This window comes from Eptesicus fuscus, chromosome 12 (assembly GCF_027574615.1).
Source record: "Eptesicus fuscus isolate TK198812 chromosome 12, DD_ASM_mEF_20220401, whole genome shotgun sequence".
NCBI classification, from domain to species: Eukaryota; Metazoa; Chordata; class Mammalia; order Chiroptera; family Vespertilionidae; genus Eptesicus; species Eptesicus fuscus.
The window spans coordinates 20810692-20832408 of record NC_072484.1 but is presented as its reverse complement, the minus strand read 5'-3'; the positions used below and the strand labels follow the sequence as shown (position 1 = coordinate 20832408).

The 21717-nt window shown below is 37.8% G+C and overlaps 1 protein-coding gene and 1 non-coding gene across 3 annotated transcripts in view; both read right to left on the bottom strand.

Annotated features, from left to right (window-relative positions):
• Positions 1 to 21717, bottom strand: part of ESF1 (ESF1 nucleolar pre-rRNA processing protein homolog) — a 68761-nt gene that overhangs the window by 44197 nt on the left and 2847 nt on the right. For both annotated transcript variants that reach the window (XM_054723808.1, XM_028144810.2), the window contains exons 3-8: positions 15407 to 15789; positions 14876 to 14989; positions 10627 to 10727; positions 9664 to 9816; positions 6170 to 6284; positions 4573 to 4720 (exon numbers count right to left, since the gene is read on the bottom strand). In XM_054723808.1, the coding sequence (XP_054579783.1) occupies positions 4573 to 4720; positions 6170 to 6284; positions 9664 to 9816; positions 10627 to 10727; positions 14876 to 14989; positions 15407 to 15789 (1014 nt within the window). The remainder of the gene's footprint in view (positions 1 to 4572; positions 4721 to 6169; positions 6285 to 9663; positions 9817 to 10626; positions 10728 to 14875; positions 14990 to 15406; positions 15790 to 21717) is intronic.
• LOC114231450 (U1 spliceosomal RNA) lies at positions 8124 to 8291 on the bottom strand. The gene has a single exon (XR_003617410.2). It is a non-coding gene; the product is annotated as a U1 spliceosomal RNA (small nuclear RNA).

Here is a 21717-nt window from a genome sequence, read left to right as displayed (position 1 = left end):
CTGAAAACATAATTAGAAGCAAGCTCCTTCCAGGTTGAAATTTTAGTGGTAAGTCTCTGATGGCCTACTTTAAATTGATTTTTTCCAGTACTAAAATTTACTTTCTGAAGCCCTAGAATGTGGGATAATTTATGTAGGTCTGTTTTTCTCCAATTCAAGGACAATACTTTGTGAAAGCCTTAATACTATATAATGAGTGAACAAATTAATTGTAACAGTAAGAAGCCCTCCTATGATCTCTTACAAACAACACCAGGAATATCTAATAAGTTTAAGGCATTCAAATATACTATTGTATCTAACAGAGGTACTAAATTACAGATTCAAGTAAGCTTGCAATCAATTCAAATACTGAAGAAAAATGCATGCTTTAAATAACTTAATGAGTAGTATATTTCACACAAAAAGCCATTAATCCTTAAAGTTTTAGAAGTAAAAAAATATGACATGAGGTAGTATGCTAAGCACTATATGTATATTATTGCAATCTTTCCAACCATGAGCCAGGTACTATTATGACTCTCATCTTATAGCTATGGAAAAAAAGGCAGAGGCTAAGAAAACATATAATAGTTTCACTATGTTGTAAAGACACTACTTGAAACCAGCAGAGCCCAATCCTATATAATAAAAGCTAATATACTAAGTGTCCAACCGTTTGTTCGACTGGTTGCTATGACATGCGCTGACCACCAGGGGACAGACGCTCTGACTGGTAGGTTAGCTTGCTGCTGGGGTATAGCCGATCGGGACTGAGCGAGACGGGCTGGACAGGCCCTGGAGCCCTCCCACGATCTCTCCCTGGCCCCAATCGTGCACCAGTGGGGTCCCTCAGCCTGGCCTGCCCCCTCTTGCAATCTGGGACCTCTTGGGGGATGTTGGAGAGCCAGTTTTGGTCTGATCCCTGCAGGCCAGGCCGAGGGACTCCACCAGTGCACGAATCCATGCACTGGGCCTCTAGTATCTAAATAAGAATATACTGACAAATTAATGCTTCTTTTCCCACAATACTAGCTGTCCTAATAATAAGGTCATTTAAAAAATCTACTTTAGTTCTCTCAAACCAATCAAAGAAAGCTATTTGAAAAACTTGCACCCAATCTTCACAAGTGTACACGGAATGTCCTCTTTATTTCTTTATCTCAGAACTGCTAGTGAAAAAAAAACAAACCTATCGAGAATTTTCAGTAAAGTGCTAAATGACCACTTAGGCATACAAATAAAAAGAAAATGTAAATACATTAGTATATCTGGGGGCAGAAAAGACAAAGGAGATTTGAAAAAGGACTTGGCTGTTCTGTGTACACTAGAAATAAAATGGATACTCAATTGTTTGGAATGCCAAAGAAATTAGCATTTAAAAAATGTGAAGGCTTTTGTGACCAACATAACTCATTGTGAATCATATATCTTTTCAATGACTATTAAATACCCAAGCAATTATGCGATTTTATTAATATGAAATGTCTGAACAAAGAAACTAGAATAATTAAATATGACTTTCCATTTCATGTATGGAACACAGTGCAAAAGTAGTACTTTATGAAACACTTAGCAAAATGAAGCAATATCTGCAGTAGGCTAAAAGTATGGTGATAGCCCAATCATAGGATCTTTCTTAGGAAAGTTAATGTTTAAAGGACCTATAATAATCCTAAAAAACACTTTAGGATTTAATTAAATTCACATTTAGGTTATAAAAACAATAGACATGTAAAGGAAAGCCAAAAGGATAGCTATGAAAAAGTTAAGCTACAAGTAAAATAATACTTATTCCTGTTATTTTAGAACATTTATATCTTTGTTTCACAGTTGTAGTTCCTCAGCACCAAATCTCTTACTCATAATTTTGCATGATTGGGAATTCTTCTATTAGATAAGAAGAATGAAGATGTGAAGAGATCGGGGAGATAGTGTCAACCAAAAACTGATTAGAAATGACAATCAAGCAACCAAATTTCTAAACAGAGCCTGATCCAGTATAGGGAAAAAGGATGTTTTGAATCTATTTTTAAAAAATGAGTTACTTTAAGCAAATAGCATATACAATTTTAAAATATACCCTTAATCATTTCAATCATCAAAAAATTTTAAAAATAAAGATATAGATAATCAGAATTTTTGCTTCCATTAATGGAGAGCTAGGTACTTCAGACCAGCCCTTTCACTGAGTATCCAGTTGGATTAAATATTTTAAAAATCTTTTTAAAAACTTCAAAGAGGTTTTAAAAAAATTAGACCTATTTTAACCTGAGAGCATTTACTGATCCACAAAAGAAACAGCTGTGGGACTAAACTACAGTTTGGGCAGCCTGGCAGTGCCATGAAGACAAAAGTTAATGACCATAAAGGAGGGGATTTCAACTAGTACCCCTGAATTAAGCAGGGCCCTTGCTATGAGAAATGTATTCTCATAGCAAGGGCCAAACAGAAATAAACCAGCCCTCATGAAGGCTTGTATCACCCACAAAATCCAAGGAACCTCAAGCCTTAAAATGCAGTGATGTGGCCCCAGAATGACCAGAGTAAATGAAGGTTCTCTTTGATGAGGTACTCTCACCTAAAATATCAAATCAGCTCACAAAGTTAACCAGGCACACAAATAAACAGAATTATCTTGTAAACAGAAATCAACCCCCAAAGATTTGAAATACTGAAGTTAACAGACAAGACTATAAAACATGCTTACTCTGTTTACAGGAATAAAAGTGTTAAAAGTATCTGCAGTGAGAAGAAAACTATAAAAAGATATTGTTGATTTGGAAAATAGCTAAATAGGACCTTTACAACTAAAGAATACTATAACCAAAATTAAGAATTCAATGCATAGATCTATCAGCATTTTCAACACTGTTGAAAAGAAAATTAGTGAACTGGAATACAGGTCTGAAGAAAATACCCAGAATCCAACACAGAGAGACAATAGATAAAAATATAGGAGAGTAGCCCAGCTGGAGTGGTTGAGCACTGACCTATGAACCAGGGAGTCATGGTTCAATTCCCGGTCAGGGCACATTTGCCCAGGTTGTGGGCTCAGTCCCCGTGGGAGTGGGGGGAGCGTGTAAGAGGCAGTCAATTGATGATTCTCTCTCATCATTGATGTTTCTATCTTTCCCTCTCCCTTCATCTCTGAAATCAATAAAAATATATTTAAAAAATATATATATATTAGAATAGAAACATGGAAGTTACAGTGAAAAGATCTACCAAATATTTAACTGGAATCCAAGAGGGAGAGGGAAGAAAAAATATCTCAATAGATAATGGCTAAGAATATTCCAAAACTGATGAAAGATACCACGCCAAGAAATGCCAACAAACTCCACACACAATAAATAAAACCTACTCTTAGTTTACAGTAAAACTGTAGGACAAAAGAAAGACATTAAAAGCAGTTCAAGAAAAAAATCCAGACAACCTTCAAAAGACTGAAAAAGCTAAGCTGATAGCTGACTTCTCAAAAACAATAATGAAGCCAGAATGCAGTTGCAAAGGGCTGTCCATTTAGAATGTTTTACCAGTGAAAATACCTTCACTGGTAAAAATACAAGTGAAGGCAAAATAAAGACACTTTTAGACTAAAACTCAAGAGAGTTTGATACCAGATGATACTATTGGAAATTACCAAGGATTTACTTAAGGCAGAAGAAAAATGATCCCAGACAGAAGTATAAGATTTAGAAAAGAATACAGAGGGAAAAAGAGGAGGAAATATGGGTAAATTTAAACAAAGGTAGTATAAAATAGTAATATTAATGTCTATGGGAATGAAAAAACAAAACAAAACAGAATTACAATACACAGGATACCATAAAAGTTGCTTTAAGATTTCTTGTATAATATAGGGCAGTAAAAATATTAATTACCAGTAAACTTTTCTAAGTTAGGGATGTAAGTCATGATTTCTAGGACAATCGCTAAATAAACAAAAACAGAGTCTACTTTCTAAATCAGTTGAGGAATAAAATGTAAAAAATATTCAATCAATCCAAAAGAAGCTCTTATTTAAAAAAAAACGGGGTATTAAAGTATTTTACTAATTTATTAAGAGATTGCATAACTATATGAACCATGACAAGTCTACCAACCAAGCTTTTTTGGTTAGGTCAAAAAATTTTTTTAATCTTTATTGTTGAAAGTATTACATATATCCTCCTTCCCCCCTCCACTGACCTCCTATAGATCACCCGCCCCCCCTAGGCCTTCACCACCCTATTGTCCGTGTCTATGGGTTATGCATATATGCATCCAAGTTCTTTGGTTGATCTCTTCCCACCCATGCATCTTCCCCAACCTTCCCTCTGAGGTTCCACAGTCTGTTCCATGCTTCTATGTCTATGGATCTATTTTGTTCAAGTTTTAAAGGAAATGTTTAAGGTTAAAGCATTTACAACCAAGAAAATACTTTTTAATAAAAATTCCGATTACTAAACTTTTTGTTGCCGACAGTTTAAGAATTAGTTTGGTATTCCCTTTTAAGCTACTGCCAAAGATATATTTCCATTCACAAGTCTAGATTAGGCATATAAATGCTTACAAATGTAGAACACCAGAAAATTAACAAGTAAGTACCTTGTAGTCCATCTTCTATGTCCTCTTCATCTTCACTAGAGGAAGCTAAATAGGCTTGAAAATCCATGTCCAAAAGCTCTTCCTTTTTAAACTTCCTGTTGAGTGTTGTAATTCTTTCATGATCAGTTTCATCCCAAGTGATCTCCACCTTTCACCAATGAAAAAGAAAAACAAGTAAAAATGAAATGTCAGCCACCCAAACTTGTTAAAGACTATTTGTCATTGCCCTGGCCAGGTAGCTCAATTGGTTAGAACATTGTCCCAATATGCCAAGATTGCAGGGTTCAAACCCTGGTCAGGGCATATACAAGAAGCAACCAATGAGTGCAAAAATAGGTAGAACAAGAAATTGATGTTTCTCTCTCTAATCAATAACAATAAAACAGAGAGAATATTTATCATTAACTTATTACAGGTAGTAAGTTCATTACAGGAACTGGTGGCTCCTGTCCTCTATGCAGCTCCCATTCCCAGATGGGGTCGTAATGGTTTTATCTTCATAACAGGATGGGTTCTACATCATTGTTTTCTTTCCTCAGACTAATATCCCCAGATCAGGACAACAAAATGGGCACCAATTAACCAAGGAATCTGATCCTTAAAATAGCTGGCACTGCCTTGGTTCTAATTAGTTATAAGATTCAGAATTATCCCTATTCTGATAATTAAGATTGAGCTGATGACCACAAAACTACTGCTGGAACTGGGACAGATATAGATAATACAGCCAGACCCTAGGAACTCCAGACTGGCTGACTGTACAGGCTTGCTCTGGTCACATTTTAGTCTTAAAATAACATGACTCTACCTTTTATGTGACTGAATCTTTTAGTCTTCACTTATTCATAATGGTGGGGTTATACTAATCAAGGCCATGCAGTGATCATCACAGCATGCATGACATGCACCTGACAGATACAGAAGCCTCTCTCTCTGCTACCAGCCTGTTCTTAGAAGAGCATGGTGGTTTGTCACAAGAAACGCAATGAGAAGCCTATATGCCTTCTGTGGGGGTCCAGCTGAGGATAGAAAGTTAATGGGGGGAAGAGAAAAGAGGGTATGTAGCAAAATAATAAACTAATTCAACAGAAATCTTTTGGCTGTGTGTTATTAAGCATTAATGTGACATCTAGTAGTCCCGAATTATTCTTCTTCAATTATTTTTTACAATTTTGGATCATATTTGCAGAAAAAAATGTGTTTCTATTTTAAATTTCCACTAGTCTTCTTTTAACTAGAATTTGAGGTAATCTTTACACTACCTCCTTCCCACTATTCCCTAGGATATTAATAACTGACATATTACTTATTAAAGAATCTAGTTGATTAAGAGTGTGTGGGAAAGAGAGAAGAAAAAAAAAAAGAAACATTCACAGGTAATTAACTCGGGCTTAAAAGCATAACAAAAGTCTGTAAATAAGTTCAGACAAACGTGGTAGATAAAAATACAAATACACTTTTGTCTCATTTCTATTTATACTTGTGCATTAAAATTTTGAATACTGTCCATTTCTAAAGATTCTATAGTAAATAGTACATGAAGTCTTTTCTTAAAACAATAGAGTCCAGCTACACATTTTTAAAAGTTAAGAAATACCGTTGATGTTCCCATTGCAGCAGATGTGAAATATTTTGGTTTATATGCTGTTAAATCCACTTCTAAGGCTACGTCCTTGGGCTCATCATCAAAAGTAATATCATCTGGTATAAACCTAAGAAACAAAGAGAAAATAAATGTACTTAAACATATGCTACAGTAATAAACAACCAGAGTTTAGAATCTCTTCTAATTAGTTGTAGTTTATACATACATACCATATAAAAGTTTCTACAGAACACACATGTAGATGAGGCAAACAATGTTAGAAATAACCTTGGCACAAAACTTCTGAAATTCATAAGCTATAAATCTGTAATTCTATTAAATTTAAGTGAACTCTGTGTAGGTAGAAACCCTGAATTAGGAGTCAGCTAATATGAGTCAGGTGCAAACACACATGGGTCCCTCATGTTTCAAAAAGAACTAGACTCCTGAAAGCACAGTCATTGGCTTGCTACATAATATTTTGAAGATCAAATAGAATTATTAATGGTTAAATGTTCTGAATATAAAGTATCATATACATGAGGTGTCACTGAAAATAAGGAAAAGCTTCAAGTTAATTCTTCAAGACTAAAAAATCCTAACAATCTGACCTTGCAATTTTTTCTACAAGTAGATAGCTGTTAAATGTAAATAACTGTTACACAATTCTTAGGCATCAGGCTAAGGAATTGGGGGCGCGGGAGAAGTAGAGTTAAATAATCCATGGTTACAGTATTTAGCTTTTGTAATTTATATAGGAGATTTTAATTCCACAAGAAAAGCATATGCTGTATATTCCATAAAAATAATTTTTGGGGGTGAGGAGTGGATAATTGAGGTTTATTACATCTACATAACATCCTTCTCCAGCTATACTTTTGCACACACTTAGAAGAAAAACAAATACATTTTTGAGACTAATATACTTAACTGTTATTAATAAGCATGCTTTCATATTTTGGAGCAGATGAAGAGAGTTTTCCCTAGATAATAGAATTGCAGCAGAAAACTCTATTTTCTTTTACATATGACAAAATAAAACAGTGAATGTAAAGTTTTCCCACGGTCATTGATTTGACTTTCTAGGCACTGCCAGAGCTTATTCTAAGACTGCATAGGAATGTCCCAAAAAGGAAACAGAAAGACAGAACAACCCTGAAAAGAACATCTTAACATTAATTCATGATACCCAGAGTTTGACATTCTAACAAATGTTTGGTAACTACTATTTAAACATTCAAAACAAGCACCTCCTATTGAAATTGTTAACAGATAAGAGAAGGAAATAGCTTGCCTTATGAGATTTGCCCTTCTTGCTATATATTTAAGCATGCTAAAATCTTACCACAAATACCAATTCCAAATTTTATTTGTATTTTTCTACCAGTTGGAATGCCTTTCAAATAGCGGTTGCCAACCGGTGTTCCGCAGACCACTGGTGGTCCATGAGGTCTGAAAGATTGGCAACCGCTGGTTTAAGGAAACCTTTGGAGCAGCTGTCACCAACCAGTAGTCCGCGGACCACTGGCGGTCCATGAGGTCCGAAAGGTTGGCTACTGCTGCTTTAAAGTATGAAAATCATAGTGACTAAGAACTGATATTTTCCCCTTAAAATATTTCATTTTGAGAACAAAGCCTCTAACAAATTTGCATACAAAGAAATAGTTTCTATTGAAAAGTGTCATAGTAGAATGGTTTATTAGGTTCCAAAGGACTAGGATAATGACAAAATGGTACAGTAGTTCAGCTTCCCATTTCCTTAGAAATGACACTCACAACCACCTAAGGTTTTTCACCTCTGGGTCAGTGAAGCCTGAGCACATGGTGAAAATAATGCCCAAGTCTAAAGACAATACCAGCAATTCCATCCACTCTTCCACTGAGCAGCACTAAGAGCAATGTTATTAAACAGAATTTTCTGTGATGATGGCAATGTTCTGTATCTAAGCAAATAAATTTTAAGTTGAAAAGAAATGTTTTTTTCTCAGTCCTCCACTACCACAAATTATGCAAATGAGTTTCTCACACATTTGGAGAAATTGCAGGGGTCAGCACATCCAGAATGGAATGGATAAACCTTGCCTTGGGAAAACCACCTTCATAATGATGGTATCTCCCCTGCCCAGGTAAGTATTTAAACTTTTTTAAAAAAAATCTTTACCCATTTTTTCCATTGATCTTTAGAAGAGAGAGTGTGGAAGGGAGGGAGGACGGGGGGAGGGAAAGAGAGAGAGAAACAGAGACAGACACATCAACTTTTGGGGCTCCCACACACACCCCGACCAGGGTTGGGGGTGGAACCTGCAACCGAGCTACGTGCCCTAGGCTGGAAATTGAATCCACGCCCCTTTGGTCCTCACGTTGGTGCTCTAACTACTGAGAGAAACTGGCCAGGGGAGTATTTTTAAAATTTTAATTAAATACATTTAAATAGCCAGATGCGATTAGTGGCTACTGTACTAGATAACACAGATCTAGAAGTACCAGTTTATTAGCCAATTCCTTTGCCCCCACTTCAACGCTTTTTTAAAAGTAATTCATCTTGTTCCTAATTCTAAAACACAGTTGCCAAGAAATATCACTATATATAACCCATCATCCTAAAAACATAGCCAACATATTTGAAAGGATACAAATGTGGGGTGGCTCATACAAAATACTTTAGCATTTTCTTATTCCAGTTTCTTTTTTTATAAAATATATAACATATTTTTATTGATTTCAGAGAGGAAGGGAGAGGGAATGATAGAAACATCAATGATGACAGAGAATCACTGATCGACTGCCTCCTGCATTGTCCCCCATGGGGCTCGGGTGTGCAACCTGGGCATATGCCCAAACTGTGACCTCCTGGTTCATAGACTGATGCTCAACTATTGAGCCACACTGGCCGAGTGTAGTTTTCTTTCTTAAGAGTGATGTTCCACAGGACAGAGTTCTTCCAAAAGAAAAAAATCCTCTTTTAGAATATGAAATAGCCAAACTGGTATGGCGCAGTGGTTGAGCATCAACCTATGAATCAGGAGATCATGGTTCGATTCCTGGTCAGGGCACATGTCCGGTTGCAGGCTGGTGGGGAGTGCAGGAGGCAGCCGAGAAATGATTCTCTCTCACCATTGATGTTTCTCTCTCTACCTTTCCCTTCTTCTCTAAAATCAATAAAAATATATATATTTTTAAAAAAGAGAATATGGCCCTAGCCCGTTTGGCTCAGTGGGTAGAGCGTTGGCCTGGAGACTGAAGGGTCCCAGGTTCGATTCCAGTCAAGGGCACATGCCCGGGTTTCGGGCTTGATCCCCAGTAGGGGGTGTGCAGGAGGCAGCCAGTCAATGATTCTCTCTCATCATTTATGTTTCTCTCTCTCCCTCTCCCTTTCTCTCTAAAATCAATAAAAAACATGTAAAAAAAGAGCATGAAGCAATACAGAGCACTATCAGTTTTAATATTTTATTTCTTATAATCACATTTACTACAAGATTAAATTGATAAGAGACACTCAGGATTACCTCAGATCTACAAAGGAACAACTACTTTCGAATTCCAGGCCATCACAATCCTCATAAAGTTTAGCAGCTGTTTCAGGAGAATCACAGTCTACTACTGCATAATAGTATTTTAGTCGTTTGAATTGATAATCTCTCAATTTTTCTCTAGAGGTCCTAAAAAGGGAAAAACTCATTAAGCTTACTTATACAGGAACACAAATACCTATCGACATTTAAGAAATAAATGCAATTGTTTCAAGAAAAATATGTTATAACCTTCATACCAATCTTCTTCCTCCATGACTTTGCCTTTATGAACATTAAACACTTAAGTTCAACTTATTATTCTGACAAGGTACAAACTAGGTATTTTGTTTGGAATTTGGTATCTAGAAAAGGAGAGTATAAGAATTGCAAGGGCTTACCTGTTAATTTAGTTTTTGTTTTGGTACCTCAAATACCCTTTTCAAATAAAACTGATGGACAAGCACTGTATTATAAAATATACTAGGAAAGCATTAGTTCTAGTTATAGTCTCCATCTGCTCTCTTCTGCCACCAATAATGTAGTACTTAACCACCATTTTTATTAAGCGCACACATAGCTCCACCTAGTGGTTTCAAAACTTAATTTTTTTCTATATAACATTAATGTGACAAAGTTATCTATCTTTTATTTTTGTATTTAATACTCAAATTAGGAAAATTACATAGCTTGAAGACAAATAGTTTCAATGCCACTTATGTGGAAAGATACATCCCAGAAAAAGCAATAATTATTTTAATGAATACAAAAACAGGAATACACACACAAAATATTGTTGGAATAGTATGCCACTTCTGACAGATTTTAATCTGCTTTGCAAGTTGTTTTAACTATAAATGGCATGTGTAAACTTTAGTCCTAATTTTCAAAGTGACCAGAATTCTGAATTAGTAACACAACTTATAAGGTTTAGTTTTATTATCTACAGTAATTTAATACCAGTCCTTTTCAGGGGCATCTTCAGGAATACTTAATAACTCGACTGGTCCTTGAACTTGCTCTTCCTTCATCCTTTCTTTTCCAAACTCTGAAAAATATATCTAAATATAGAAAAAATAAAATCAATGCAATTTATACTTTCCTTTTCTTTCAACATCCAGACCTATTAAGGTCAGTAACTCCAATTTACAATTGGACTCAATGAACACAGCAAAGTTGCCTCACTTCCAAACCCACTATAGGAAGCTAAAGCATCCTGAGGAATCTCCTTAAAAATGATCATTTTGGCTGGAGAGTAACTGATGTGGGACTTGAGAACAAAAATAGAATATCTCCTCTATTTATCAACTGGGACAAGATGGTTCAGGGCTCCAATGGAAAAATTAAAAAAACACCACCACCAAAAACAAGATTCTAAAGGAACTCAATGTAAACATACACATGAAAAATGACTGTATATTTTATGTAACCGCTCATCTGCCTGCCTGCCTGATCGCCCCTAAACACTCTACCTGCCTGCCTGATGGCCCCTAACCACTGACCTGACTGCCTGATCACCCCTAACTGCCTCTGCTTGCTGGCCTGATCACCCCCTAACTGGTCCCCTGCCAGCCTGATCGCCCCCTAACTGGTAAATAAACAAAAAATGATTAAAGAAATACCTATACTAATAAAAAGGTAATATGCTAATTAGACCAGGTTGACTAGACATCTTCTGGACGTCTGACTTCCTTCTGGACAGTTAGGGGGCGACCAGGCTAGCAGGGGGGCTGTTAGGGGATGGCCAGGCTGGCAGGGGGGCAGTTAGGGGGTTACCAGGCTGGCAGGGGACCAGTTAGGGGGCGATGAGGCTGGCAAGCAGAGGCAGTTAGGGGCGATGAGGCAGGCAGGTAGAATGGTTAGGGGTGATCAGGCAGGCAGGCAGGCGAGTGGTTAGGAGCCAGTGGTCCTGGGTTGCGATAGGGATATCCGACTGCCGGATATCCCCCGAGAGATCCTGGATTGGAGAGGTTGCAGGCCGGGCTGAGGGACACCCCACCCACCGTGCATGAATTTCGTGCATTGGCCTCTAGTCCTATATAATAAAAGCCTAATATGCAAATTGTCCCCTCAGGCAGTCTTTCGACCCAGAGACCAAGAGTTTGACCACTCGCTATGACGTGCACTGACCACCAGGGGGCAGCATGGAACATGGCAGGCGTTGGTGACACGGCATTGGCAGGGGGCAGCAGTAGAGGCACTGCCAGCCCTGATGAGCCCTGATAAGAGCTGGACCTCGGCGGGATGACTGAGCAGGCAGCCCCAGGCCAAGGTGGGGTGCCAGGCCCAGGGCTGAGGGGCTGCAAGGCTGGGGGCGCAAGCTGGGGCTGTGAGGCTGGGGGCGTGAGCTGGGGCCCGATCTCCACAGGCCACCCTAAAGGACCCCACCCATGCACAAATTCATGCACTGGGCCTCTAGTATAAAACATAATGAAGAAAAACAATTTTGTAATACCTACCTTATCTCTAAGTCACATAATTGATTCAATGCTTTTTTTAAAGACATTCCTTTTAATAGAAAGGCACTCTTACGTGACAGTCTTATCATGTACATTAGATATATATAGTCTTGGTATAAGAAAAAGGATTCATCCTCACTAGGATTTGGTATTTTCATATTTTGACTATTTTTGAGTCAACAAATATAACTGTATGTATGGGGAGGAGTGTAAGAGGGGCCGGGACTGGGCTGGAGGAGGTTAATGGGGGAAAAAGGAGGACCTATATAATACTTTCAACAATGAAGATTAAAAAGAAAATATAACTATATTAATTTGCATTGTCTTGACACTACTAGGCTTAATATACATTTAACTAATGCATATTTTTTGGAATTGTGTGAAATATGCAAATTATCAACTGGGGGTGAGTTTTTCTTACTATTTTGAGTTGCATATAATAGGATTTGATGTAGAATTTAAAAATACTTATGTAATCACATCTGTTGATTCTTTTTGTGTGTTTTTGTTTTCCTTTTCTAAGTGTAGAAATTTCTACTAACTATCTCCTAAAACTCAAGATTTAACAAAAACACAATTCTATTTCTGTAGTTTGGTTTTTAATTTTTTTCCTTTACTTTATCTGGAGTTTATTTGGGGCTCTCATAAGGTGGGGATCTGAACTAAGTTCTCTATGCAAAGACTTGTCTCAATGACATGATCTACCTCATTATTTAAACTCTTTTTATCTATACCATTCCATTTACTTGTCCCCTTATTTTTACCCAAACCTGTTAATACTCATAGCATTATAAAATGTATAGAAATTATAACTGGTAGGGTCCTTTAATTCTGGTATGATTTCTCAAAAATTTATTAGTCATCCTTACTTGTTTATTCTTTTATATCAGTGGTTCTCAACCTTTCTAATGCCGTGACCCTTTAATACAGTTCCTCATATTGTGGTCTTAGGCTCTATAGCGGCGGTTGCGACCCACAGGTTGAGAACCTCTAGCAGGGTCGCCTAAGACCTTCGGAAAACACAGATATTTACATTACGATTCATTAACAGTAGCAAAATTACAGTTATGAAATAGCAACGAAAATTATTTTATGGTTGGGGGTCACCACAACATGAGGAACTGTATTAAAGGGTCACAGCATTAGAAAGGTTGAGAACCACTGTTTTATATGATACTGGTATCCTTTTTCTTAACTTTATCTTGAAATGAGATTTTGATCGAAACTACACTAAAACTGTAGAACATCTTAAATAATTAAATATAATAATTATTTAGAGCTGCTTCAGGCACTGTACTAAATACTCAGTGTGAGATCCTTTTCAATCGATCGTTACAACTACACTAGAAAATAGTATTATTTTATCTACTTGTCAGATGAGAAAACACATCTGATTAATAAAATGCCCAAGGTCACATAGCATTTATCAGAATCAAGATGTGAACAACAAAAAAGCAACAAACAAATGAAAAGATTTGAATATAGGTCTGTGATAAATGCAAAGCCTAGATTCTTAATCATAATGCTGGCTCTCTAAAAATATGGTATTTCAAAATTTAGGTTTTTCAAATGTATCCAGTGTTATAGCTTATTTCATATAGGTCATGTGTTTAAGGTAATTTTCAAGGATTTTGTATGTTTCTGATGCTAAGGTAGATTTTTTCTTAATTGGTTAACCTTTTGCACTTGGATGTCGAGATTAAAATTAATCTTTCAATGTATCAATAATTTGAAATATAAAAAAATCCAAATAAATAAGTTTGTATGAAAAGAAACTCCAGTTTTTTATTCTACTGCCGCGCTTTGTAAAATCTGGGGTATTTAAAAAATTAAATCCTGAGTAGAATAAAGGAATCGAGAAAAAAGCAAGCGAGTGCAAAGGGTTAATGCTGATAATGAAGAATGCAATTTATTTCTAAAACTAGAGGCCCGGTGCACGAAATTCGTGCATGGGGGGTGGTGGTGGTGTCCTCAGCCCAGCCTGTACCCTCTTAAATCTGGGACCCCTCAAGGGATGTCCGACTACCTGTTTAGGCAGTCGGACATCCCTCTCACAATCCAGGACTGCTGGCTCCCAACTGCTCGCCTTCCTGCCTGCCTAATTGTTCCTAACCACTTTTGCCTGCCAGCCTGATCACCCTCTAACCACTACCCTGCCAGCCTGGTCACCCCTAACTGCCCTCCCCTGCTGGCCTGGTCGCCCCCAACTGCCCTCCCCTGCCAGCCTGGTCACCCCTAACTTCCCTCCCTTGCCAGCCTGGTTTCCCCTAACTGCCCTCCCTTGCAGGCCTGGTCCCTCCCAACTGCCCTCCCCTGCTGTCCTGATCGCCCACAACTGCCCTCCCCTGCTGGCCATCTTGTGGTGGCCATCTTGTGTTCACATGGGGGCACCCATCTTTGACCACATGGGGGTGGCCATCTTGTGTTTTGGAGTGATGGTCAATTTGCATATTACCTCTTTATTATATAGGATATTTATCTTATACCCCACCCCTTTACTGAGCTTATGATAACGTCTTTATTGATTTGTTTGAGTTTTTTAATCATAGACCATCACATAACCCATCAATAGTAACAATTTCACCTCTTTGTTTCTAACTTTTATTATACCTTGCTATATCAGTTTCATGCCTAACTGTATCAAACTTCCAAATAAATTATTTCCTTTAAAAGGAAAACTATGATTTAAAAAAATGAGAATGAATTTAAACGCTTAGAAATATTTACTTCCATATAAAAACAATTCTCACCTTGACAGAAAATATAACACCTCCTTTAGGTTTAAATGAATTGAACAGAGCCAGCAAATCTTTTGCCTTTAATCTATCCCAGTCCATGTTGCAAACTGCTAATCGACGTGTAATCTAAGAAATAAAAAAAGAGAACTTCAGCTCACACAATAGTAAAACTGCAACAGATAAACATTTCCTTTGATAGTTCTTGAATAAGAACATGATAATGATCTGATTTTTTCACTACCAAGTTTGCTATTTTGCCACTCATGCATAAACAAGAAAGTTGAGTATGGTACCCTGTAGCATTTCTAATAGATGCAATGGGATCTAAAACCAAATTATCTTTCTAATAATTTCATGTAATATTAAATTATTTATGTAGAACTTCCTTATTTGCTTAGACAGACACCAAGAGTTTTTCATCAGAATCATAGTTATTATTTAGCAATAAAGCATTTCCCACTTAATTTAATGACATCAGTCCCACCATCCATAAAAGCTACTTGTATGTTCTTCACAAATTATCTTATTTATTCAAAACATTACCTCATCACTCCGAGGAGCATCTTTATCTAGTTCTCTCCAAGCATGCTCAAAACCAGATTCCTCTGGAAGTAAATCTGCCATATCTTCTTCATCTTCGGAACTAGTTTCTATATTTCCTTTACCTCTTGCAAGATCAGGGCCACTGTCACTTTCATCATCATCCTCACTATCATCATTTTCATCCTCATCTTCCTCATTTTCATCACTGTTATCGTCATCAGCTGAAGCTCTACCAATGCCTGTAATACCATCTTCAAATTCTTCATCACTTCCTATTTCACTATCGCTTTCTAAATCCTCCTCCAGAACATCTTTATCAAACATTTTTTTACCCGGAGAGTTTTCATAACCACCACTGTGTTTTGCCACTGAGAGTGGAACCCCTGCAAAAAGATTAAAGGAGGGAAAATTAATATAAACATGAATTAAATTGAATTCAAGTTATTTCAACCTCAAAGCCAGTAAAAATATAATTTCTATAAAAGAGACTAGAGGGAAATATAAATTCAGGAAAATTCATGCCTAACCAGGTTATTTAATAGAAATCTTAACATTAAGATTATTAATAACTAGAGGCCCAGTGCACAAATTCGTGCACAGGTGGGTTATGGCCAGCCCGCCCCGATAGGGGCTGATCAGGGGTGGGGCCAGCCAGCCAACCGCCCATGGCCCCTCCACCCAGCCGGCCCCACTCCTGATAGGGGTGTTGGGGGCCAATAGGGGCTGGGTCAATTAGGGCCTGGATCAGGCCAGTTGGCTGCTGCAGTGCGCATTATAGTCACCGGTCGTTCTGGTTGTTCCACCGTTCAGGTCGCTGGGCTTTTATATATATCTACGCTAATAAAAGAGAAACATGCAAATTAACCATCATTCTGCTACACCCACAGCCAATTAGGAGCAAGTATGCAAATTAGCCCAACCAAGTTGGCGGCAGTCACGGAGCTGGAGCAAGCAGGAGGCTTGGGTTGCCCCGGCAATGGAGGAAGCCAAGCTTCCCGCCCGCCCTGGTCGGTCTGGCCTCCGCTCAAGGCTACAAAGTTTCAATTATAGAAGATAAATAAATCCCAGATACCTGTTTCCAGCCGGCCCTGGCCTCCACTCAAGGAGGTGCTGAAAAAATAGAAAGAAAAGAAAAAAAGGAGGGGCTGGGAGCCTGGATCGCCGGGGGGGGCATGGCCAGCCTGAAAACAGCCCTCAGCTTCTCACCCAGGCTGGCCACACTCCCATGGGGTGAGGGTCCCCGCTGGGGGGCTTGGCCAGCCTGCAAACAGCCATTAGCCCTCACCCAGGCTGGCCAGGCACCCCAGTGGGGACCCCCACCCTGAAGGGGGTGTGGCCAGCCTGAAAACAGCCCTCAGTCCTTCACTCCGTCAGTGGGGTTCAGTTGGAGGTGATCAGGACAGCGGGGGTGGGAGGGGGGGGGGAGGAGGGGAGTTTGGAGTGAGCAGGCCAGCAGGAGGGCAGTTGGGGGTGAGCAGCTTGGCAGAGGAGGCAGTTGGGGGTGAGCACACTGACACGGGGGGCAGTTGGGGGTGATCAGGCTGGCGGGGGGTGGTATTTGGGGGCGAGCAGGCTGGCAGGCAGAGTGGTTAGGGGCAAACAGGCAGGCAGGTGAGCAGTTAGGAGCCAGCAGTCCCGGATTGCGAGAGGGATGTCCGACTGCCGGTTTAGGCCCGATCCCTGTAAACCAGCAGTAGGACATCCTTTGAGGGGTCCCAGATTGGAGAGGGTATAGGTCGGGCTGAGGGACATCCCTCACACCCCATGAACGAATTTCGTGCACCGGGCCTCTAGTATATAGATAATATGATATCTCAAAATTAAGGTTTTTCAAAGTTATCCAGTGTTATAGTTTACTTCATATAGGTCATGTTTAAGGCAACTCCCAAGGACTTTGTATATTTCTGATGCTAATAAGAATATGACATTTTTCTTTAAAAAATGTATACATATACTTTGAATAATTACAAAGGCAGTGTTTATTAAAATAAATTTCATTTTCAAAATTGAGCTATCAGCTGTTAAGGCGTGTACTCATTTTTTGGGGACACCCTGTATATACCAGGCGATATAAGTAGATTCATAGATTCATTCAATATTTATGAAGTGCCTGCTATGTGGTAGGTGCTTAATATGGAATCATTGGCAAAAGAGAAGCAATCAATGCTCTCAATTAACTTCCAGTTGAGTGAAGAAGATAGATGGACAGATACTGATCAAATAAAATCAATCATATCAATACACATTTAGGCCCTGGCTGGGTAGCTCAATTGATTAGAGCACTGTCCCAATACACTAAGGTTGCAGGTTCAACCCCTGGTCAGGGCACCACAGAAGAAACAACCAATAAATGCATAACTAAGTGGAACAACAAATTGGTGTTTTTCTCTCTCTAAAATAATCAATCAATCAATCAATCAATCAATCAATAAAAAATTTAAACTACACACTAAAAAATATAATTACAACTAGGATAGGTACCAAGTAGGAATGTTATATAATGTTATGAGTTGCTACTTGAAGGATGAAGAGGGATTAAGTAAAAGGACTTGACAAATAGATTAGGGATATGTTCCAAACGGCCAAGAAAAGTATATGGAAAAATCTACTAATAGAAAGAAGCTGGGAAGCATGTCTAGATTGCAGATAGCTAGGAGCCAAGCAATAATTAAACTAAAGTGTTACCACTATCCAAAAACCATGTAGAAGGTTTGGACTTTGTTGTAAAGTAATGAGAAGCCACATGCTTTCAGAAAGAAAGACATGAGATTTGCATATTGAAAAGATCACCTTGACTACGCTATAGAAAACTGACTGGAGGGAGTCCAAAGTATATGTGAATAGACAAGTGTAGTTAGCACTCATGGCAAGAAATGAAGATAGCACTAAGTTGGTGGCAGCAGAAATGTAAAGAGAATCACTTCTGACTTCAGAGTCAATTAAGAAGTAAAACTAATAGTGATCAGTGACGGGTTTAGTAGTTTTGGAAGTGTCAAAGATGAGTCCTAGCTTTTTGGCTTGCAGTCCTAGCTTTTTGGCTTGCAGATCTACTTTTCCAATGTTGGAAAAGAACCAATTTGTTTGGTAGAGGCAGATTATGAGTTAACTTTTGGATATGTTGAATTACAAGTACCTTTGAGTCATCTAAGAAGACATAGCAAGAAGACTGCTGGCTTGTAGCTGTAGACTAAATAAAATTTTTGACTCATTCATGTGTAGTGATAACAGGAGTTGTGATGTGACTAACATCACCTCTGAAATGAGTGAAATAATAATTTTAACTTTCCTGCTAAATCTTGTGCTTTGTAACAAACTTAGTTAGCAATTATGAAGAGTGAAAGACTGATTTCACTTAACCTTTTGCACTCAGATGTCGAGTGTGACTCGATACGGTTAGCATTAGAATAAAGGAATAGAGAAAAAAGCAAGTGAGTGCAAAGGGTTAAATTAGATATTTTCATCCCTCACAATTCTGAAAGGGCTCATTTTCTATTTCTAAAACAATCATGTGCTTCTATCTACTGTGTGTGTATATATAGATAAATCTTACATATTTTGTTAATCTTTAAGTTGGAACTTAGTTTAAGACTAGGAATGAAACTGGAACTTAGCTCTTGGTCCTATAATTTCTTTTTTTAAATCCTCACTCGAGGATGGATATACGTGTGTGTGTGTGTGTGTGTGTGTGTGTGTGTGTATGAACACACACACACACACACATACCATATACAAGCAGTCCTCGGGTTACGTCGAACTTACGTCATTTCGTGGTTACGTCGCCATCTCCCATTTACAGTATTTATAAAAAAAAGTTTCGTTATTTTGATGTATGTACATATGTGCTTTACGTTTTTTTATTATTTATTTACCACAAGTAAAGGTCAGAAATTGTTATCTTCCTTTTAAATTATTTTTACTGTTTCACTTCATTAGTGCTATGTATGTGCTCCATGTGAGTGATGTAGGTGCTTATGTAGGTGGGTTCTGACTTACGGTGAAAATCGTGTTACGTCGCGCCGTAGGAACGGATTTCTGACGTAACCCAAGTACTGCCTGTGTATATATATATATATTTAATTTTAGAGAGAGAGAGAGTCATCAATATGAGAAAGAAATGTTGATTGGTTGCCTCCCATACCCCAGGGATTGAACCTACAACCTAGGTATGTGACCTGACCAGGAATTGAACCTGCAACCTTTTGGTGTACGGGATGACACTCCAACCAACTGAGCTACCAGGCCAGGGTGGTCCTATCTACCTAATAAAAGAGTAACATGCTAATTGACCATACCTATGCGATGCCCACCAGCCAATCAGGAGTATGCAAATTAACCCAACAAATATGGCGGGTTAATTTGCATACACAGGTGCTGAGCGACCAGGGACGGGGCGGGACACTTGTGTCGTCGCCATGGCGACAATGCAGGCGTTCCACACCACCCCAGCCGCTCGGAGCCTCTGGGCAGCGTGGGAAGGCAGAAAGGCGGCTCCGCCAGAGCAAAGGCGGTGCCTGAAGCCAGAGGAACTAAGGCCCGTTCTTGCATGAATCTTTATTTGTGCAGCGGGCCACTAGCAGTCTTATAATAGTCATTCATTGATCAAATACTTATTAAGTATTTACTATGTATAAAGCATTGAGCTAGGGAAAGGGAAAAGAGAGATGATTTGTAAGGTGATCCAATGCTTTTGATGAGTTCATAAACAAAAAGTAATTGTTTGGTGATTTATGAAGCTATATTCTAAAGCACCACAGAGAGAGACACATCTAAATTTGCCTGCAGAGAGGTATTTATAATAAGGAAGGCTTCACAAAGTTGCCATTTGATCTGAAACTAAGTGGAAAGGATTTTTTAAAGAGGAAAAGTAGGAAATAGGCTTTTATTTTAGTACCAAAAAAGAGTGGGAGTAATAAAAAATAATTAGGCAGTAGATATGAAAGAATAAAAAGAAGGCAGTATTATAAGCTCTGTATATAGGATTAGAAAGACACCATCATAATGGTGAAAGAATTTTACTGTAAGATAAGCATCAGAATTCTCTTTTAATCAACATACTCAAAAATAACATGTGGGGGGCCTATGACTAACAACTATTGCAATATTTATCAAGCATTAGACATTTCATACCATTTTCATGGTTTTTGCATATCACCAATATTTTTCATTAAATTGAATATTTAAAAATTAAATTTTAAATATTAGCTTTGTTCTAAATAAAATCCCTGAAATGTGGTGGTTACATTTTTTCCTAAGATGCTGAAGTAAATATGTAACTATTAACATAAAAAAAGTTTTGCATATCTCACATATGACATCTTTTCACATGACAGTAATACTACATATCACACTTTTGGAATGATAAATGGGAGATTTAAAGAGATATGGTATTTTAATATTTTTGACAATATCAGATATATTTGGAGTATTCAATTTTTGCTCAGAGCCCACCACCTACAAAGCTTTATGCTAGATAATGTGGGATTGCCTCTATTCTTAAATGGTACTGCTCTATTGCGATTGTAAACACTACTACTTACCCAGTTCTTTAAAAAAAAGTTTTATCATTTTCCACCTAATTATAAAATTGCTCATTTCAAAAAAATTAAGGAAATATAGTTAAAGAAAGAAAAGATGACTAGTAATTTTTCATTCAGAGATAATTGGATGGTTATTTTGGTACATAACTCCCTAAATTTGTTTTCTATGATATATCCACTAATTTATTTTTAAGTAGCTAATCATACCATTTATGCTATTTTGTAGCCTATTTTTAAAACTGCATATATCATAATCACACTTGGATGTACCATAACTTACTTATTAATCGATTAATGTTACCATTTAAAAATATGATTAATGTTACCATTTAAAAATATATATATATTGATTTCAGAGGTAAGGGAGAAGGAGACAGAAATATCAATGAGATAGATACATCAATCGGCTGCCTCCTGTATGCCCCTATTGGGAATCGAACTCGCAACGTGCGCATGTGCCCTGCCCAGGAATCGAACCATGACCTTTTGGTTCCAGGTTGACACTCAACCACTGAACTATACCAGCCTGGCTCAATTTTTTATATTGATTACACATTGAAATGATGTTTTATATACTGGGTTAAATATATTAACATAATTAATTTCATCTGTTTTTTACTTTTTAACATGTTCACTAGGACATTCAAAACTAGATATTTCTATTAGACAGTGCTACTTTAAAAAAAATGTTTATTAAATTTATTGGGGTGACTGGAAAGTGCTGCTTTCGACCAGGGCTCCAGCATAGTTTAGAGAGCTGTCTTTTGCAATAGA